Source organism: Ovis aries, chromosome 7 (assembly GCF_016772045.2).
Source record: "Ovis aries strain OAR_USU_Benz2616 breed Rambouillet chromosome 7, ARS-UI_Ramb_v3.0, whole genome shotgun sequence".
In the NCBI taxonomy this organism is placed as follows: Eukaryota; Metazoa; Chordata; class Mammalia; order Artiodactyla; family Bovidae; genus Ovis; species Ovis aries.
In genome coordinates, this window is record NC_056060.1 from 46075198 (window position 1) to 46095745 (window position 20548).

Genomic DNA, 20548 nt, shown 5'->3' on the forward strand with positions numbered 1-20548 from the left:
CAACGCAGGGGACACAGATTTGATCCCTTGTCAGGCAACCTAAGACCTTGCATGTCACATCACAAAAAGAAAAATTTCTTCTGACTGGGCCTTTGGAATTAGTTCCAAGCTCAAGTTACACGTTACACTCTTTTTGTTTATTGCAGGTAGAAAAATACCTTCTAAATAGCTGAGAAGATGAAATGATAATTGAGATATATTTAGTGTTCTCTGAGATTTCTATAAATATTACCTAATATTCTAAAAGCGTTTACCTAGGTTTGGATTGATCTGTATGAGTTATAAAGTAGCTTGTGCTTTTCCATGTAAACATAGCTTGCAGTAACCACTGACTGTATCTTAATTTTGGGCATTGATCAGCATTAAAAACCAAGAATAAATCAATCAAAGACAAAACCGCACATGTCATGAAGAGTAAACCATTCTTCCTTAAAGCCACTTTTCCCAAGTTACTGCCTTGGGGATAGGTCAGAATCCTTCCATCACATGCTCAGTTCAACTCAAGTCAACACCTGGCATGCAGGTGCAATGGGCAGTTCCCGTGCAGTGTCCCATGACAGGCGTGGGGGCTTTTCCCACAGGAAGATGTTAATGTCTGTCTGCAACAGCATGTTGTTTCCTTAACTTTCTCTGAGCTGATAGACTTCGGCTGCATAGACTGACAGGCACACAGTTAGGTGGTTGCGTTTAACGGCCTTGCAGCACACAGAGCTCATCTGATGTGCTCTTTTGTCAGCCCAATGAGCCACCGCTTCTGCCACCACTCTTGGGTGGTGGCCCTAGGAAAGCCCCAGGTAAAACTGTAATGTTGGTGGGTATCTTGTGAGGCAATTACTTTTTCAAATTGTATATGCTTTGGAGAAGTATTTCAGAGAACTTGTGCTTCCCGACGAATTTCTAGACTAGAAAGAAACAGGAGAAATTATTTTTAATATTGTATATTATTTAACCCAATATACTCAAAATATCATCTCAAGGTGTAGTACTAAAATTATTAATGGGATATTTTACATTTTTAATACTAAATCTTTGAAATCTTGTACTTTACAGTTAAAGCACACTCCAATTTGAACCAGCCACATTTCAAGTGCCCAAAAGTCACATGTGGCTGATGGCCAATGTTTTGAACAGCAGAGGTCGAAAACTTCTTCTCTTACTCAGACCTGTCCTTTCCTAAATTTCCTGGGATCTGAAGTGGCCAGTATAATGTACAAATTCCATTTAAAGTCCTGTTCCTAATTTCTGCCCCTGGTGATTAAACAAATCACTACTTGATTAACATAGTCATAAGGCCTGCTCTTTCCAAACTGTATCTACTCTTCAGAGGAGAAACAGTTTTTTGTCCTATTACAGAAGTAACAATGCTTATTGGGTTGATCAGAAAATACCTTTAAGCAAGAGGAGAAAAATTTGAGCCCTCCATAATCCCACTGTCCAGAGATAACTACACACCCTGTTTTAGTGGCCATTCTGAAAGACTTCATATGTGTATCTTTACCCAGAAATGAGATCATATGGTGCACACTGTTATAATTATTGTCATCTATAACTTCAGTTTAAGTGATCTCTAACATAACGGATATTATTGTGTCATTTCGTTGCTATATTGTGTCTGACTCTTTTGTGACCCCATGGACAGTAGCCACTGCTGGGCTCCTCTGTCCATGGGATTTCCAAGGTAAGAATACTGGAGTGCATTGCTGTTTCTTTCTTCAGGGAATCTTCTCAACCCAGAGATCGAACCTGTTTCTCTTTCTCGGCAGGCAGATTCCTCACTACTGAAGCCACGGATGTTATATCTCAGTTTATTTAACCAGTCAGCCCAGAGGTTATCAGAAATGAGAACTTGCTCTAGACAAGAAATGAATGTTATCTGGATATACCTTAAGAGTAGTCCTACCACTCAGGAAGGACATGAGTGCGTTGGTGATTAAATGAGGGGTGGGTGAATTGTGTTAAGTGGAGGAATCTTTAGGATTGGATGTTTCTGCAGATGGAGTGAAGGATGCCAGCACGTGCAGAGTGTGCCCATGGTGTGTGTGTTTTGAATGTGTCAACTCTCTGGTAGTCTTTCCAGAGTGAGAATAGTCACGCATGAGGCTATGGTGTGTTGCTCAGACTACCACCCCCACTTCAGCTTCTAGGCACTCATTCTCCTAGCTGCTAACAAAACACAGATAAATTCTTCTCCAGGAAGGAACTGCCTTAGCTGAGGGACACAACCGTGATCAAGGTCATGCCCACTTCCCTGGGAGACCTCTTGGCCAATGATTGATCGATGAGGGCAGGAAGAATAATAATTGCCTGCCTCCTTACCCCACACTGAGATAAATCCTCAGGCCTCTCCCAGTTCCAGAGCTCTTTGTGGAATCTGCGGAGGCCTGTGTGGGGACTGCATCGCCACTTTCATCCCTTGGCCCAATCCTGCTCTCTTCACCCCCCACAGGCGTATCTCTCAAGAGCATCTTCCAATAATGCAGTTAACGTGCGCATCTCTAGTTTACTCTGTTTCTCAGGGAAACTAGTCTGTGACAGACACTTAAACTTTTATTGATCTGACAAAGAGTTTATGCGTATATTTTACAGAAACAACTCAACTATTCTAATTGTAATAGTTACAGATTTCTCCAAAATACTGGTGTTACTGGAAATGTCACATTTCCCTTCTAAGTGAGATCTAGCTTGGATTTCTTGCTTGAGAAGGCAACTGAAAGTGTTCTATATCTCTCCTTCTCTATGGCTCTTTCCAGGCTTCCCTGGTGGCTCAGATGGAAAAGAATCCACCCTGCAATGTGGGAGACCTAGGTTCAGTCCCTGGGTTGAGAAGATCTCCTGGAGGAGGGCTTGGCAGCCCATTCCAGTATTCTTGGCTGGAGAACCTCACGGATAGAGGAGCCTGGTGGCTACAGTCCATGGGGTCACATAAGAGGCAGACACCACTGAAGCTACTTAACATGCATGCACGGCTCTTTCCTTACCATTTGGGCTGTACCAAGATCCCAGGTCTCTGGTCTGACAAAAAGTTGACAGGGAGGTGGGGAGGCCCATGAATCAAGGCAAATTGGAAGTGGTCAAACAGGAGATGGTAAGAGTGAACGTCGACATTCTAGGAATCAGCGAACTAGAATGGACTGCAATGGGTGATTTTAACTCAGATGACCATTATATATACTACTGCAGGCAGGAATCCCTTAGAAGAAATGGAGTAGCCATCGTGGTCAACAAAAGAGTCCAAAATGCAGTACCTGGATGCAATCTCAAAAACAACAGAATGATCTCTGTTCGTTTCCAAGGCAAACCATTCAATATCACAGTAATCCAAGTCTATGCCCCAACCAGTAATGCTGAAGAAGCTGATGTTGAATGGTTCTATGAAGACCTACAAGACCTATTAGAACTAACACCCCCAAAAGATATACTTTTCATTATAGGGGACTGGAATGCAAAAGTAGGAAGTCAAGAAACATCTGGAGCAACAGGCAAATTTGGCCTTGGAATATGGAATGAAGCAGGGCAAAAGCTACTAGAATTTTGCCAAGAGAACGCCCTGGTCATAGCAAACACCCTCTTCCAACAACACAAGAGAAGACTCTACACGTGGACATCACCAGATGGTCAACACTGAAATCAGAATGATTATATTCTTTGCAGCCAAAGATGGAGAAGCTCTACACAGTCAGCAAAAACAAGACCAGGAGCTGACTGTGGCTTAGATCATGAGCTCCTTATTGCCAAATTCAGACTTAAATTGAAGAAAGTAGGGAAAACCACTAGACCATTCAGGTATGACCTAAATCAAATCCCTTATGATTATACAGTGGAAGTGAGAAATAGATTTAAGGAACTAGATCTGATAGATAGAGTGCCTGATGAACTATGGAATGAGGTTTGTGACATTGTACAGGAGACAGGGATCATGACCATCCCCATGGAAAAGAAATGCAAAAAAGCAAAATGGCTGTCTGGGGAGGCCTTACAAATAGCTGTGGAAAGAAGAGAAGCAAAAAGCAAAGGAGAAAAGGAAAGATATAAGCATCTGAATGCAGAGTTCCAGAGAATAGCAAGAAGAGATAAGAAAGCCTTCCTCAGTGATTAATGCAGAGAGATAGAGGAAAAAGACAGAATGGGAAGGACTAGAGATCTCTTCAAGAAAATTAGAGATACCAAGGGAACATTTCATGCAAAGATGGGTTCGATAAAGGACAGAAATGGTATGGACCTAACAGAAGCAGAAGACATAAAGAAGAGGTGGCAAGAATACACAGAAGAACTGTACAAAAAACGATCTTCATGACCAAGATAATCACAATGGTGTGATCACTCACCTAGAGCCAGACATCCTGGAACGTGAAGTCAAGTGGGCTTTAGAAAACATCACTACGATCAAAGCTAGTGGAGGTGACAGAATTCCCGTTGAGCTATTTCAAATCCTGAAAGATGATGCTGTGAAAGTGCTACATTCAATATGCCAGCAAGTTTGGGAAACTCAGCAGTGGCCTCAGGACTGGAAAAGGTCAGTTTTCATTCCAATCCCAAAGAAAGGCAATGCCAAAGAATGATCAAACTACTGCACAATTGCACTCAACTCACACACAAGTAAAGTAATGCTCAAAATTCTCCAAGCCAGGCTTCAGCAATATGTGAACCGTGAACTTCCAGATGTTCAAGCTGGTTTTAGAAAAGACAGAGGAACCAGAGATCAAATTGCCAACATCCACTGGATCATGGAAAAAGCAAGAGAGTTCCAGTAAAACATCTATTTCTGCCTTACTGACTATGCCAAAGCCTTTGACTGTATATCACAATAAACTGTGGAAAATTCTGAAAGAGATGGGAATACAGACCACCTGACCTGCCTCTTGAGAAACCTATATGCAGGTCAGGAAGCAACAGTTAGAACTGGACATGGAAAAATAGACTGGTTCCAAATAGGAAAAGGAGTGTGTCAAGGCTGTATATTGTCACCCTGCTTATTTAACTTATACACAGAGTATATCATGAGAAATGCTGGGCTGGAAGAAACACAAGCTGGAATCAAGATTGCTAGGAGAAATATCAATAACCTCAGATATGCAGATGACACCACCTTTATGGCAGAAAGTGAAGAGGAACTAAAAAGCCTCCTGATGAAAGTGAAAGAGGAGTTGGAAAAGTTGGCTTAAAGCTCAACATTCAGGAAATGAAGATCATGGCATCTGGTCCCATCACTTCATGGGAAATAGATGGGAAACAGTGGAAACAGTGTCAGACTTTATTTTGGGGGGCTCCAAAATCACTGCAGATGGTGACTGCAGCCATAAAATTAAAAGATGTTTACTCCTTGGAAGAAAAGTTATGACCAACCTAGATAGCATATTCAAAAGCAGAGACATTACTTTGCCAACTAAACGTCCGTCTAGTCAAGGCTATGGTTTTTCCAGTAGTCAGGTATGGATGTGAGAATTGGACTGTGAAGAAGGCTGAGCACCAAAGAATTGATGCTTTTGAAGTGTGGTGTTGGAGAAGACTCTTGAGAGTCCCTTGGACTGCAAGGAGATCCAACCAGTCCATTCTAAAGGAGATCAGCCCTGGGATTTCTTTGGAAGGAATGATGCTAAAGCTGAAGCTCCAGTACTTTGGCCACCTCATGCGAAGAGTTGACTCATTGGAAAAGACTCTGATGCTGGGAGGGATTGGGGGCAGGAAGAGAAGGGGACGACCGAGGATGAGATGGCTGGATGGCATCACGGACTTGATGGACGTGAGTCTGAGTGAACTCCGGGAGATGGTGATGGACGGTGCGGCCTGGCATGCTGCGATTCATGTGGTTACAAAGAGTCCGACACGGCTGGGCGACTGAACTGAAATGAACTGAACTTAACTGAACTGAACTGGGGAGGCCCTGCCCAGGCCTTAGCAATCTTCTCCCTGGAGGCAGGTGGCCCCCTTGTGGCACCCCTTGCCCTGTGCTGGCCTGGGCCCTTCCATGCTCTTCTGTACTCGTGTGGCTCCATAGCTCCCCACATGGAGGAAAAATGCTCTACAACCTATTTCCGTCCTAGAAATTCCAGGCTTTATTCAGTCATTTCCTTATTCATGATGAGCGGATTTTATTCTTTAAACAGCAACAGTTGGTTGTCAGCCAGTTGGAAGCAGCCTCAGGAAAGTGGCCGAGCCTTAAGTGAGTTGGCTAACTTTCACGTTTCCCCCGAAGAGGCAACAATTATAAATATCTCTACCCAAGAAGCAGAGGTGTGGAAGTAGCCTCCGGTTCCTGTGCTGGAAATAACGGGTGGTTCAATTTTTATGGGGATTCCTACATTTTTTCCTGTTTTAGAAATTCCCCAGATGTCATTGATGACAGATGGATCAGACATGGTATGATTCAGTCATTGTTGTGGGTTGAATTGTTTCTCCCCAAAATATATGTGGAAGATCTGACTCCAGTACCTCAGAACTGGAGTTCTTGTGACCAAGTTTAGAAAAATAGCATCTTTATAGATGAAACTGGTTAAGATGAAGTCGTATGGGAGCAGGGTAGACCCTTAACCCAATAAGACATGTGTCTTTTTAAGAAGAGGTGAAACACAGAGGCACAGACAGGAGGGAGAATGCCATGCCTAGAGGCAGGCAGAGACTAAGTTGCAGCTGTAAGCCAAGGAGCTCCCAGAGCTTCCAGCAAGTAACCAGAAGCCGGGAAGAGGCGAGGAAGGATACTTCCTACGCGTTTCAGAGGAAGCACGGCTCTGCTGACATCTTCATTTTAGACTTCTAGCCTCCAGAGTCAGGAGACAATTTCTGTTTTCTATTTCTCAAAAGGCATCATAAAAATATGAAAAGCAAGTCACAGGGGAGATAGGTGTAGTACTTAAAAGTGACCAAGAAGTAGTGTTCAATGTGTGTATATACGTACAAGAGAAAGAAATGACACAATAATATATATTTTTTTAATTTAAAAGAATTTTATAGAAGAAAGCTGCATGATTAATTACACGCAAAATTGCTACACCTCAATTATCAATGACAGGAATGCAAATTAAAATGATAATTTACTATTTTAAAATCACTGTATTAGTATCTAGGGCTGCCATAACAAGGAACTACAGACCACAGTTCTTAAATAATGGAAATTTATTTCTGCACAGATCTGGAGTTAGGAGTCCAAATCCAGATGTTGGCAGTGTTGACCTCTAAGGGACTCTCTCCTTGGCTTGCAAGTGACCATCATCTTCATATTGTCTTCCCTCTGTGCGTGTCTGTTCTAATCTAATCTCTTCTTATAAGGATACCAGTCACATCAGATTATGGCCCCCTCTAATGACCTCATTTAACCTTAAATACCTCTCTAAACTGGCAATCGTGGATGCTAAAGAAGGCTAAATGCCAAAGAATTGATGCTTTCAAATTGTGGTATAGGAGAAGATTCTTGAGAGTCCCTTGGACAACAAGGATATCAAACCAATCAATCTTAAAGGAAATCAACCCTGAATATTCATTGGAAGGACTGTTGCTGAAGCTGAACCTGCAGTCCTTTGGCCACCTGAGCCAACTCACTGGAAAAGACCCTGATGCTGGGCAAGATTGAAGGCAAAAGGAGAAGAGGGCAGCAGAGGATGAGATGGTTAGATAGCATCACCAACTCAATGGACATGAATCTGAGCAAACTCCAGGAGATAGTGAAGGAGAGTGGAGCCTGGCATGCTGCAGTCTATGGGTTTGCAAAGAGCTGGACACGACTGAGACACTGAACAACAGCAACTGCTTTAAAAGATCTTGTCCCTAAATATAGGCACATTCTGAGCCACTACAGGTTAGGATGTCAGATTGTGAATTTGGGGAGGGTACAATTCAGCCCGCAACACTCACCGTATTAGCAATATTTTAAAATCTGGGGCGTCCCTGGTGGCTCAGTGGTAAACAACCCACTTGTCAGTGGAGGGACGCGGGTTCAATCCCATATATTGAGGATCCCATATGCCGTGGAGCAACTAAGCCGCTGCACCACAGCTATCAAGCCTGCACTCTGGGTCTTAGGAAGCACCACTGCTACTGAGGCGGGAGTGCCCTAGAGCTGGTGATCCACAGCAAAAGAAGCCACTGTAACGAGAAGCCTGCACACCATGACTAGACAGTACCCCTGTTCACCACAACCAGAGAAAAGCCCACACAGCAACAAAGACCCAGCACAGCCAAAAACAAATAACATTATTTAAAAAAAAATCTGATCATACTACATGCAGTTGAGGATGGGAGCAATAGAAAATCTTATATACTGCTGTAAAGAAAGTGATTTCACATTAAAACTGAAGGTGCAAATACACTAGAGATGTACTCTAGAAAATCTTTGCACAGGTGACTGAGAAGACCTGTATACATGAGCTCATACCAGCTGTGGAAAAACTGGAAACAATCCGAGCATCCATCAGCATGAGAATGAAGCATGTTTACACAATGGAATAGTGTACATCAGTAAGAATGAATGGACTAGAGCTCTACATGTGCACTTACATGGATCTTACAATGTAGAATGAAAAAGCAAATTGTGAAAGAACGTTTCAAATTACTTTTATAAAAAAGGGAAAAATAAGTAAATTTTAGGGAGAAGTATGTATATATGTTGTTATTATTTAGTCTCTAAGTCTTCTGACTCTTTTTGACCCCGTGGTCTGTAATGCATCAGGCTCTTCAGTCCATGGGATTCTCCAGGCTAGAATACTAGAGCGGGTTGCTATTTCCTTCTCCAGGGTATCTTCCCAGCCCAGAGACTGAACTCAAGTCTCCTGCACTGGTAGGCAGACTCTTTACCACTGAGCCAACAGGGAAGCCTCCTTGTGTATATGCAATAAAAGTAATATTTAAAGAGGAGGGGAGGGACTTCTGTGGCAGCCCAGTGGCTAAGATGCCTCGCTCAATGCAGGGGGCCCAGGTTTGATCCCTGGTCGGGGAACTAGATCTCACACGTTGCAATGCAGAGCAAAGACCTTCCTGCATGCCTGCAACTAACACCTGGCACAGTCAAATAAACAAATAAATAAAATAAGGGGTGGGGGAGAGAGAGGGAGAGAAATGAGAGAACAATAGCTCCAAATTCAAAATAGTACTTAAATCTGGGGAAGAGACAAGAATGTGGTTAAGAAGTATTACCTTGGAAGCTTCAACTGTTTTGAAAAAAAAATTTTTTTTTTAAGCTGGTTGGTGAGTAAATAGGTGTTCACTATATTATGCTTTGGTCTTTACATACATGAAATGCATTTTTTTTTCTAAAACCTAGAAAAGAAAAATTGAAGAAAATGTGAATGGAATCTAGATAACATGGACAAAGAACAAAAATAAGTCTTCAACAGGAATGTTACTTCTGGTCAGCATTAAAGTAGTGATAGGAAAGAGAATGGAATATTTAAAAATTTGGTTGCTGTTTACAGAGAAAAGACAGATAAATCAGTGACTACCTAGGATCAAGCATTTGACTGGGGAGCAAGACTAGAAGAGTTTATTTTCTAGACAGCCCATAAGGAAGTATAAGCTGCTATGTATTAATTACTGTGTTCACCAATTTTAATAAGTCATATCAAGTACTTGATTTAATATGAAGGTATAATAATCACTATCATAAAGTAAATGTATGTACATGGTTAAAATTTTAAAAGACTATTTGACTTACGGAGATTGAAATAACATTAATGACACTGTACATAACTTGGATTAAGCAATAATTAAGACAAGCACCACCAGAAAAAACACACAACTACCCCAGGAAAGAACATACTAGCTTAGAGTGGAAGTGAAAAGTTAATACTACAATGAGGATCCATTGTATAGCACAGGGAACTATATTCAATATTTTGTAATAACTTTTAATGGAAAATAATTGAAAAAGAATATATATATATATATATATATGATCACTTTTCTGTACACCTGAAACTAACACAACATTATAAAACATCTATACTTCAATTGAGAAAAAATAAAGTTATCCCCAGCCTTCCACGGGGGCCTCTTTAACTGCTTTTCACACCTTGCTCTTCCCATTTTGGGATCATAGGTAGTGTCAATTAGTGACTTCACTCAGGGTTCTTAGCTAATTGCACGTCTTTTCCATTTTCACCACGTCAGGCTTTAGCTGACAATAAATTCTCTGGGTCTTTATTATGCGGATCACCGCAAATCCTATTTTGGAACCAAGGGATGGTATAAATAGAGAATCAGTACACTTCCCGAGAAGACAAGGATTCTGTCTGCAAGTGGTATAACTAGTGATTTCCTGCGTAGGACAATTGCATGTGTTAATCTTTTAGGTGCTGGTATCATCAATAAGGTGTGTAGTTTCAATGCAAGTCCTTGGGATAAGGCTTTCTTTTCCTTTTGTCTAACTACTTAGAGAGGAGATGGGTTCAGAGAAAGCAGCTTTGAGGGTGGCACTATACTGAAGTGATTAAAGTACACAGGGAATGAGCCGAATCGATCTGAATCTGAGTCCCAGCGCCAGTCTTACTGGATGGGAGATTTTGGACAATTGTTTACTCTCTACAAGCTGTAGTTTCTAAATCCCTCCCTTCTTTAGAGGGTTGTTTAGGGATTAAATAAGACCCCAGTATGTAGTGAGTATTCGGTAAACATTAATATCATTAATGGTATAGTTTCTTTAACAATTTCAGGGCCTGAATACAAGATGATGGTGAACCTTTCATATTTATTTGTTGTTGCTGTTCAGTCACTCAGTTGTGTCCGACTCTTTGCAACCCCAAGGACTGCAGCATGCCAGGCTTCCCTGTCCTTCACCATTTCCTGCAGCTTGCTCAAATTCATATCCATTGAGTCGGTGATGCCATCCAACCATCTCATCCTCTGTCGTCCCTTTCTCCTCCTGCCTTCAATCGTTCCAGCATCAGGGCCTTTTCTAATGAGTCAGTTCTTTGCATCAGGTGGCCAAAGTATTGGAGCTTCAGCTTCAGCATCAGTCCTTCCAATGAATATTCAGGATTGATTTCCTTTAGGATTGACTGGATAGATCTCCTTGCAGTCCAAGGGACTCTCAAGAGTCTTCTCCAACACCACAGTTTGAAGGCATCAGTTCTTTGGTGCTCAGTCTTTTTTTTGGTCCAGCTCTCACATCCATACATGACCACTGGAAAAAACGGTAGCTTTGACTATATGGACCTCTGTAGGCAAAGTAATGTCTCTTCTTTTAATATACTGTCTAGGCTGGTCATAGTTTTTCTTCCAAGAAGTAAGCGTCTTTTAGTTTCATGGCTGCAGTCACCATCTGCAATAAAGTTTGTCAGTGTTTCCATTGTTGGCCCATCTATTTGCCTTGAAGCGATGGGACCAGATGCTGTGATCTTTGCATTCTGAATGTTGAGTTTTAAGTCAGCTTTTTCACTCTCCTCTTTCATCTTCATCAAGAAGCTCTTTAATTCCTCTTTGGTTTCTGCCATAAGACACAAAATAATGAAATAATCGTGTAATCAGAGTTTCCACTGGGGGAAGAGGTTTTCACTTTCTACTATTGTGATTTAAGAATCAGGAAGGATACCAGGCCTCTAACTCTGGACTCAGCCTATAGCTATTGGTTTAGATGAATGAATGACTGAAGTGTATCCCAGTGTAAGTAATCTAATTGTCCTACGTCTTAGTTCTCTTCTGTAGAATATTAATCTATGGAAAACTAATTGTTTTAGAAAACCTTCTATATAGAGATTGTGTTTATAGATGTGCTTATGTTTTTCCATGAATATGGCTGTACTGGTAGCAGAATTTCTCAAATCTCATGTCCTGCTTTTAGTGGATTTACTCGCTAACAGAAGTTCTGTGTGTTCATGTCACAAAGACCTTCAGGAGAGGGAAAGCCATTTTCACTGAGGTCTCGTTGGAAGCGAGCTGGCTCCTGGGCATATCATGCAAGTGTGCTATGCTTAGAGAAGGCCATTCACCCAAGATTCTGCAGACTGGCCTGAAGAATCAATAGGAAATGATCCAGTCAGAGACCTCTGGGAATTCTTCTGCTTGCCATTCTGACGTCAGCAGGTATGGTTACTACCCCCTGGCTGCATACTGATTCACACTTGCCCTCTCAAAAAGCAGAACAACAGTGATCACTTTTAAAAGAAAGTATTAATTACTCATTTATTGAAAACATTCATTTTCCTTACCTTTAAAAATTTGGAAATAATAGTACTTAGTCCAAAGCAAAGATAATGGAAAATATTTAGGAGACCGAGTTGCTTTAAGAATGAACATTCTGGATGTTAAGTGCAATACAAAACATGCACACAGTCTCTGATACATAGTGAACTCAGTGAATGAAACTGAACTGAGTGGATGAATGGAAGGAGAAAGGAAAGAGAAGGAAGAAATTAGCAAAATGCTAGGATTTACAATACCTGGGCTGTGATTCATAATTTGACTGATGAGCCTCAGTTTCTTATATCGTAAACAGAAGCAATGTCCACCGCATTGGTTTGTTGTGAGAAATAAATTGAACAAAGCAGAGAGAGATGTGGTTAAAAGCACATGACAGTCATAAGACCAGATCAGGCTAAATACAACACAATATAATTCATCAAATATTTACTGAGTACTTATTATTTGCCTGGCATTGTATGTCCAGGCACTGAAAGTGGAGGAGATGAATAAGACAGCCAGGCTTGTCCCTTAGAGAGGTCTGCTTTGGGATGGAGGCACACCCACGTTCTAGACAGTAGCCCTTCTCTTTATTTTACGTATACTGATAGTAGGTCCCGCAGACTCCTCTCTGGTTGTCTTACCACAGTCCTTGCCTTCAAGAAACTCCTAGTTTAGTAGGGAAGCCAAACTTGTCAACCAAAAATTCCACAGCAGGCTGCTGAATGCAGCAGTGGTGGTACATAGAACTCATATGAAGGGAATAAGGAGACATGGAGAACTGTAGTGAAGGAGTCGAGTAAAGGATTCTGAACAGGTGGATGTCTGGCTGAAGTAAAACAAAAGGAGTTCTTTATAGAGGAAAAAAAAAAAGCAGAGAGGGGCATTTCAGATACCAGGAAGTGTCACGTGCAAAGGCAAACCGACAGGAAATTGCTAGTTTCAGCTTCTGCCATTAATTAGTTCTGTTGAACTGTTTACAGGATTTCATCAAGTCCCACTGGACTTCCAGTTTTCTCATCTTAGAAAATGAAGGTTGGGAGGGAGGTAGAGGTAAAGAGGCAATGTGGATTTTTTTGTAAGGTGCTTTCTAACTGGATACCTTCATGATGGAGCAGAGAGAAAAGGGAAGCTTTGAATTATGTTATGTTTAGGGCATGAGCCAAAAACCCATCATTTGTGACAATCAAGATGATAGGCAGGGAATTCCCTAGTGATCCAGTGGCTAAGATTGCATTCCCAGTGCTTGCGACCCGAGGTTCCAACCCTGATCAGGGAACTAGATCCCACATGCCGAAACCAAGACAAACAAATAAATATTTAAGTTGATAGGCAGAGCCGGTAGTCATTCAGATATTTTTGCATACTTTAATTCACCCACTCCACCAACATTTATGGCATTGACTGAGGCAGTCAGTGATACTCCTTAAGAAAGCCAAGGTCTAGCAGAGGGAGACAGACTCATAAACAAGTACACGAGTACCAGGGACACTATACTGGTTTACAGACTGCAGGTTCATGGGGGCAGTAAAACAGAAGCTCTTAGCGTGTGTTGTTCACATGCGGGGTTGGAGGTGAGGAGTGGGGTACAGGATTTAGCTCCCAGCTAAAAAGAACTTGCTTCCTTATCCTTCCCCTTTTCCGAGAAGCCGCCAGCATTTTCAGCCGCCAATTCTTCCTGGCAGGCCGACCCAGGCGTCCTCCCCCTACCGGCAAACTTTCGCAGGCTGGTGTGAGCGGTTCCCTGCACGCAGAGCGGATGCAGGCCCCAGGGCTGAGCAGAAGGGGGCTGGCCTTCGCCACAGCTTCGCTCCCACGCGAGCCCCAGCAGCTCTGGCTAGAAAGGGCCGCCGGAAGGGCGAGCCGGCCGGCGCCTCCAAGGGTTGGACTCCTGGCCAGCTGGGCGGGACTCAGGCTGCAATATAAGGGGGAGCGCCCCTGTCCCGGCTACAGTGCTGAAGCTGGAGCGTCAGCAGGCACCAGAAAGCAACTTGAAACTCACGAACCAGAGGGACTGAAAAAGAGGCAAAGGTCTGATTTCTACTTCTTTGTTTCATTAGCACCAATGAATGGAAGGCGGGTGGCTTTGTGGGCGCGAGCGAGCTCGCCGGGACTGGCAGGGGATCATTGGTGCGTTGATACCCCGAGGGGTCTGGATAGGTGTCTAGCCACTCTCGAGAGGCCCCAGGAGCCCAAACTCATTCGCTTCTCTCTTCCCGCAGGAGCGCTTCTTCCCACCACTCCCAGCCCCAGCCTCGGAGGATGCGGCTCCTCGGGAAACTGCGCGCCTCGGCGGCGAGCAACGCGCCTCTGGAGCCTGCCTTCTCCAATGTGCTCACCCCGAACCGCATCCCCGAGTTCTTCATCCCGCCGCGGCTGCCCACCCCCTATGCGCCCGAGTCCTCGCCCCCGGCCGCCGCGCTGCCCCGGAGGTGCGCTGCTGAGCCTGACCTTTGGCTTCGAGGAGCCGACGACGGCGCGGGGCGCACGGATTGGGACCCGCGCTCACAGGCCGCACTCTCGCTGCCGCACCTGCCCCGGGCGCGCACTGCCTACGGCTTCTGCGCGCTGCTCGAGAGCCCGCACACCCGCCGCAAGGAGTCGCTCTTCCTCGGGGGCCCGGGCTCCGTCGCGCTCCCGCCCGCGCCCCGTCCTCGGGCCCACACCTACGGGGGCGGCGGCGGAGACGCTCCCCTCGCTCCCGGGGCGAGATCCCCCATTGCGACCCCCGCAGCCCGCGGTGGTCCCAGCCCGTCCCTGGACACGCTCGCCCCGCCGCCCCGCTCCCGCCGCCTCCTACGCGCCCCGGAAGGGCTGCTGCGCCGAGCATTGCGGGCCGGGAGGAGCCGAGGCCTGACCCGCGCCCGCTCCGTCTCCAGCGGGGACGGGGAAGATGATGACGAGGACGAATGCCGCGCCAGCCCCGGGTCCCCGACGCAGGCCCCAGTCACATCCCTTTCGCCGCATCGCGACCCGCGTCCCGAGCGCCTGGAGGCCGAGGGCACCGTAACTCTGGGCCGCGCCGGGGGCGCCCTGCGCCTGGCGGCCGAATACAATCGGGCCAGCGGGCGCCTCCGTGTCCGGTTGCTCCGTGCTGAGGGCCCGGCCGGAGGAGCCGCCGAGCCCCGCGCCCCCGTCGGCTGCCGGATCAGCTTCGTCCTGAAGCCGCGGGGCGCCGTGGTCCGGCGAAGCCGCAGGGCCGTCTTGGAGCAGGACTTGTGCTTGGACGGGCTCTCGGAGGACGAGGTGCGCCGCCTGGCCGTGCGCGTCAAGGCGGAGAACCGGGGCCGCGGGCTGGAGCGGGGCCGCCTGCTGGGCCAGGGCGAACTGCTGCTGGGCCCCCTCCTGCTCCTCTGAGGGCGCGCTCTGCCGCCGGGCCTCTCGGACACTGAAGCCACTGATATTGTACAAAATAAATGTTATTTATTTATTTTTCTAATCATGTTCTTGCTTTGTTGCCGTTTTAATTCTTAGATGTCCGAATTTGCCATCGTTTATTGGTAGGGAAGGATAAAATGATGTCTCCCTCCTCTATTCAAAACACGCAATCCTTTTTTCCAGCCCCCCCCCCCTTTTTTAACGTAAGAGATTGGCTTGTGGCTGAACGAAAGGAAAAAGAGCGACACTCCATCTGCGTTGCTTTGTCATTCTTAATTTATTAATATAGCAATACCAAACGACTTACGGGTTAAAAAAAAATGGTATTCCTTCAGAATCATGCCCAACGCCAAGATGCACATAGACAGCTTTCCATGTTTGGTGTGTCGGTTCATGTTCTCATCCGTGACACACACCTCAGGGTGGGAACCTTCTGTCACACAGATACCTTGGTGAGAAAAGAATTCCTTTCCCATGAAGAAAGTACAGGATCTTTTTGAAAGTGGAGTCTTCAATAATGGCTAAGGAAAAAGAAAAGAGAGGAAGCAAAGGAACTTCCAGTGGATGGTATGTGGGCAGTAGATAACTCCTGGCCTCCCCTTCTGCCTTCTCCAGAAGGAGCCCTGGGAAATCAAGCTATTTCAGAAGGAAATTCATTCCTATCTCTGTAAACAAGGTGATATTTTGCTTTGTGGCTTTATTTCTACCTAACTATATGTACGGTGCTCCATCATTTCAGTCCTGTCTGACTCTTTGAGACCCCATGGACTGTAGCCTACCAGGTTCCTCTGTCCATGGAATTTTCCAGGAAAGAATACTGGAATGGGTTGCCATTTCCTACTCCAGGGGATCCTGCCAGCCCAGGGATCAAGTGTCTCTTGCAGGCAGACTCTTTACTGTTGAGCCACTGGGAAAGCCCTGTACATAGTAATTAATACTATTGGATTTCCCAGACGAGTTGAAATGTAAACTGCCAGTTTTTTGAAAACAGGATTCTAAGAGAGTGTTTCTTAATCCAATTTATTTTCGTTTGTTTATTCAACAAATAGACCTGAGTCCACTGGAAACTGATTATACCCAAGAAGGTATGCCCTTGGCTATAGGTATCTATGGTGTGATGGAGAGCAAGAGGAGGTTAGGGAGCGACCTAGATTTCAGTCTTTTATCTGCTGCTTGTCACTTGTCTGTACTATGGCAAATCAGTCCGTCTCCTGGAAATCAGTGAAAGGGGGAGTTAATACCTACCTCACCAGGTTTTGTGACGATATGCCTCAATGTCCAAATAACCCTTAAATACATCTGAAATATGCTAGCATCCCTGAAAAGACTTGAACTGTACTAGTGAACAGGTGCTCAATGATGTTCCATAAAATGAACTCCTTCGTTTATTCTCCTTTCTTTCTAGTTGTTTCTCCTCCATCCTGGAGTGGAAGCTAGCAGAATGAATGGCCACCTGAGACTGAGGATTTAGGGCAGCCCAGGTGGGGTTATAGAACTGTTCTGCATCCCCGTGGTGAATTTCCCCAGAAACAGTAGTTTGCACTCATGCTTCATCAAAATGCACTTCAACACTGTTATTACCAAAATGAAGTTCTAGGTACCAATTTGGTTAGAATAAACAGATAAAAATCCTGGATTTAAAACATAATTTCAAAGTTGACAAATTAGCCCTTAGAAATCAGCTAATCAAATGACTTCTGAAACTGATAATATATTGCAGAAGTGACAGGTCCAAAGCCAGTCACTGGGCTCAGACAAGAGCCAAGATGTCCTGACTTCTGCAGAGGACTGACCTACCCTTTGTTTTTTCCTTCAGCAATTAGATGTTGCGTTCTTACTCTGCATAAGAATTGTACCAAGGTCAGGGGACAAAGCTGTAAACAAGACAAAGTTCCTGTTCCCCCAAGAGTTACTTTTTGTAAGGGTACCAAACCCAGGCCAAATTTTGTTATTACAGTTTGAGGTGACTATCATGAAGACAATAAATTATGGAGGGTCATAGAGATCCTGAGGGTTGGGGAGGTGGCAAATGGGATGTTCTCAGGGACAGAGTGGTCAGAAAAGTCTCCGTAAGACCTGAGGGTGGAATCACCCACAAGAGAAATCTGACCTATCCAAATAACCACTTAATATGGACATATGACTCATCAATACCTCCAAACCAGAATTCTTTATTTTCTCCTCCCAAATCTCTTGCTCCCCCAATTTTCCTTATTTCACTAAATGGCACCATCCTTCTTTCTTTCACTCAGACCAGAAACCTGGAATCAGCATTAACTTCTCTCTCACACACACTCCACTTTTCTTAGATGTAAATGTCACCTCCTTAGAGCATCCTCCACTGGCCATCGTCTTTTTAAAAAGCATCATTGTCGCTGGCACTGCTTTACTCTTTTCCATATCACTTATCACTACTTACATTATATTATAGACTTATTAATTTTTGTTTATTTTCTTTTCAACTAGAATGCATGCTTTATAAAGACAGATTTGTTTATTTATTCAGTGCTCTATTTCCAGTGCCTAGAAAAGAGTCTGACATATAGTAGATACTCAACAACTATTGATTGAGTGTTGAATGAATAGAGGAAGAGATGGAATAAATAGAGGAGAGTGCTTACTCCTTGGAAGGAAAGTTATGACCAACCTGGATAGCATATTAAAAAGCAGAGACATTACTTTGCCAACAAAGGTCCGTCTAGTCAAGGCTATGGTTTTTCCTGTAATCATGTATGGATGTGAGAGTTGGACAGTGAAGAAAGCTGAGTGCCAAAAAATGGATGCTTTTGAGCTGTGGTGTTGGAGAAGACTCTTGAGAGTCCCTTGGACTGCAAGAAGATCCAACCAGTCATCCTAAAGGAGACCAGTCCTGGATGTTCATTGGAAGGACTGATGTTGAAGCTGAAACTCCAATACTTTGGCCACCTCATGCGAAGAGTTGACTCATTGGAAAAGACCATAATGCTGGGAAGGACTGGGGGCAGGAGGAGAAGGGGATGACAGAGGATAAGATGGCTGGATGGTTGGGTAGACTCCAGGAATTGGTGATGGTCAGGGAGGCCTGGCGTGCTATGATTCATGGGGTTGCAAGGAGTCAGACATGACTGAGTGACTGAACTGAACTGAACTGAGAGGACCTAGGACCAAGTATTAAGACAGTCCAACATTTGGAAATACAGAGGAGGAAATGTCAGTGTAGGGGACAGAGAAGCAGCAGCCAGTGAGGTAGGGGAGAGGCCAGGGTAGCATAGAGTTCTGGAAGGCAAGATAGGAACGTATTCCAAGAAGAAGAGGGTACTCAACTCATTTACATCCTGCTGGAAAGTCTAGATGAGTGAAAGCAGAGAAATGCCTATTGACATTGGGAAGGTGAAGGTCAGTGGTGAACTTGACAGGAGCAAGTCTAGGAGAATAGTGACATTAGGAACCAAACTAGAATGGATTAAAGCATGAGTGGAAGGAGAGAGTGGACAGACAAAGTTTTGGATGAGGAAAGGAGAGAAAAAGAGCTGTAGCAGGAAGAGAATACAAAGTCAAAGGATAATCATTGCTTAAAAAGTTTTTTAAAGATTTTTTTCATGTGGACCATTTTTGAAGTCTTTATTGAACTTGTTACAATATTGCTTCTGTCTTATATGTTTTGGTTTTTTGGCCTGAGGCATGTGGGATCTTAGCTCCCCGACCAGGAATTGAACCTGCATCCCCTGCATTGGAAGATGAAGTCTTAACCACTGGCCCATCACGGAAGTCCCACATTTTCTTTCAATCTGAAAGAATCCAACACATGTTTGGAATTTCCAGGATGGAGGGAGATATTGATAATGAAGAGAAAGAAAACTGGCAATAATTATGGAAGTACAGTCTTATAAAAGCAAGAGAGGGTCCAGAACACCAGTGGGTAGAAACAGGGTAAAGAAAACACATTCCTGGTGCATCTCTTGTTCCACAGCTCCATTCTGCCATCCATGCATCAGTCCATCCTGGGGCAGCTCACACTTGTAGTCCGAGGATGCCGGGACTACGCTCTGATTTCTCATCAGAGATCAGGCTAGAGAGAAGGGCTTGCTTCTACAAACATTTCCATAAGACTAAGAATGAATTTCCCTGGAAAACCCCAGTGAACTTCTCCACGCGTTTTATTGGCACAAATTGAATCTGTCGCTGAGTATGAGGTCAGTGTCTACTGAGGCCCATGGTTCTTCCTATTAGGAAATAAGACGGGAAATGATGTGGAGTATTAAAAGAAGCTGAAAGCCTGATGCTGGAAAGACTTCGCTTCAAATCTCGGCTCTGCTGCCAAGTAATTGTTTGATCCTGGGGCAAATGTTTTACTTCTTTGAATTGAGGTTTTTGTCTTTTCTAAAAACTAAGTGTGAAGACGTGTGTGTGTGCTCAGTTGCTCAGTCATGTCCAGCTCTTTTGCGACCCCATGGACTGTAGCCTGCCAGGCTTCTCTGTCCATGGCATTTTCCAGGCAAGAATACTGGAGTGGGTTACCATTTCCTCCTCCAGGGGATCTTCCTGACCCAGGGATCAAACCCTCATCTCCTGGATCTACTGTGTGAAGATAGCCAGGGTTAAAATAGAGAATTCCATTTCATCGCAGGAAGCTTTGCATTAACAGAGGGAGGGGCCCTTCTGAACACCCTTCTTTAGCGCTTGCTGATGAGTATCATTTTGCTGAATGGTTTTTATGTTCACCTATGGTTCTAGTCTTAAGTCTGTACAAAGGGCAGGCTACTGGGAACCTGTCTGGGTGGCTGCACTAAGTGACATAAACGCAAAGAATTGCATCTTTCCATTCCACTGGTCGTGCCCTTCAGACTCCATCTGCCGTGTTCCCAAGTGAGGAACAACAGCTCCGCTGATGCGTGCTTCTAAAATCCAGCCATTACCACGAGGAGGTTTCATCATTTGTGGACAGCAAGTCCTTGATAAATGTCCCCGGTGATCAGACACTGTTTGTCTTGATGTGGAAAATTCAAACTTTATTTTACTTGGTAAAAAGAATAGGATTTATTTTGCAGACTGCTAACGCTTTTAAAAAAAGAAGCAGTGTCTCCTGTCT

General features: G+C 44.4%; 1 protein-coding gene across 1 annotated transcript; it reads left to right on the forward strand.

Moving 5' to 3' along the window:
* Window positions 1-14051: 14051 nt before the first annotated feature.
* Window positions 14052-15541, forward strand: LOC101102490 (C2 calcium-dependent domain-containing protein 4A). Its single transcript, XM_015096998.3, has 2 exons — window positions 14052-14133; window positions 14325-15541. Exon 2 carries the CDS (start codon window positions 14365-14367, stop codon window positions 15457-15459), a length of 1095 nt encoding a protein of 364 aa, XP_014952484.3. The 5' UTR covers window positions 14052-14133; window positions 14325-14364; the 3' UTR covers window positions 15460-15541.
* The last annotated feature ends 5007 nt before the right edge of the window (window positions 15542-20548 follow it).

Bases quoted from the DNA above. Each gene is read 5' to 3' on its own strand.
- LOC101102490 (XM_015096998.3), top strand. From the start codon at position 14,365: ATGCGGCTCCTCGGGAAACTGCGCGCCTCGGCGGCGAGCAACGCGCCT.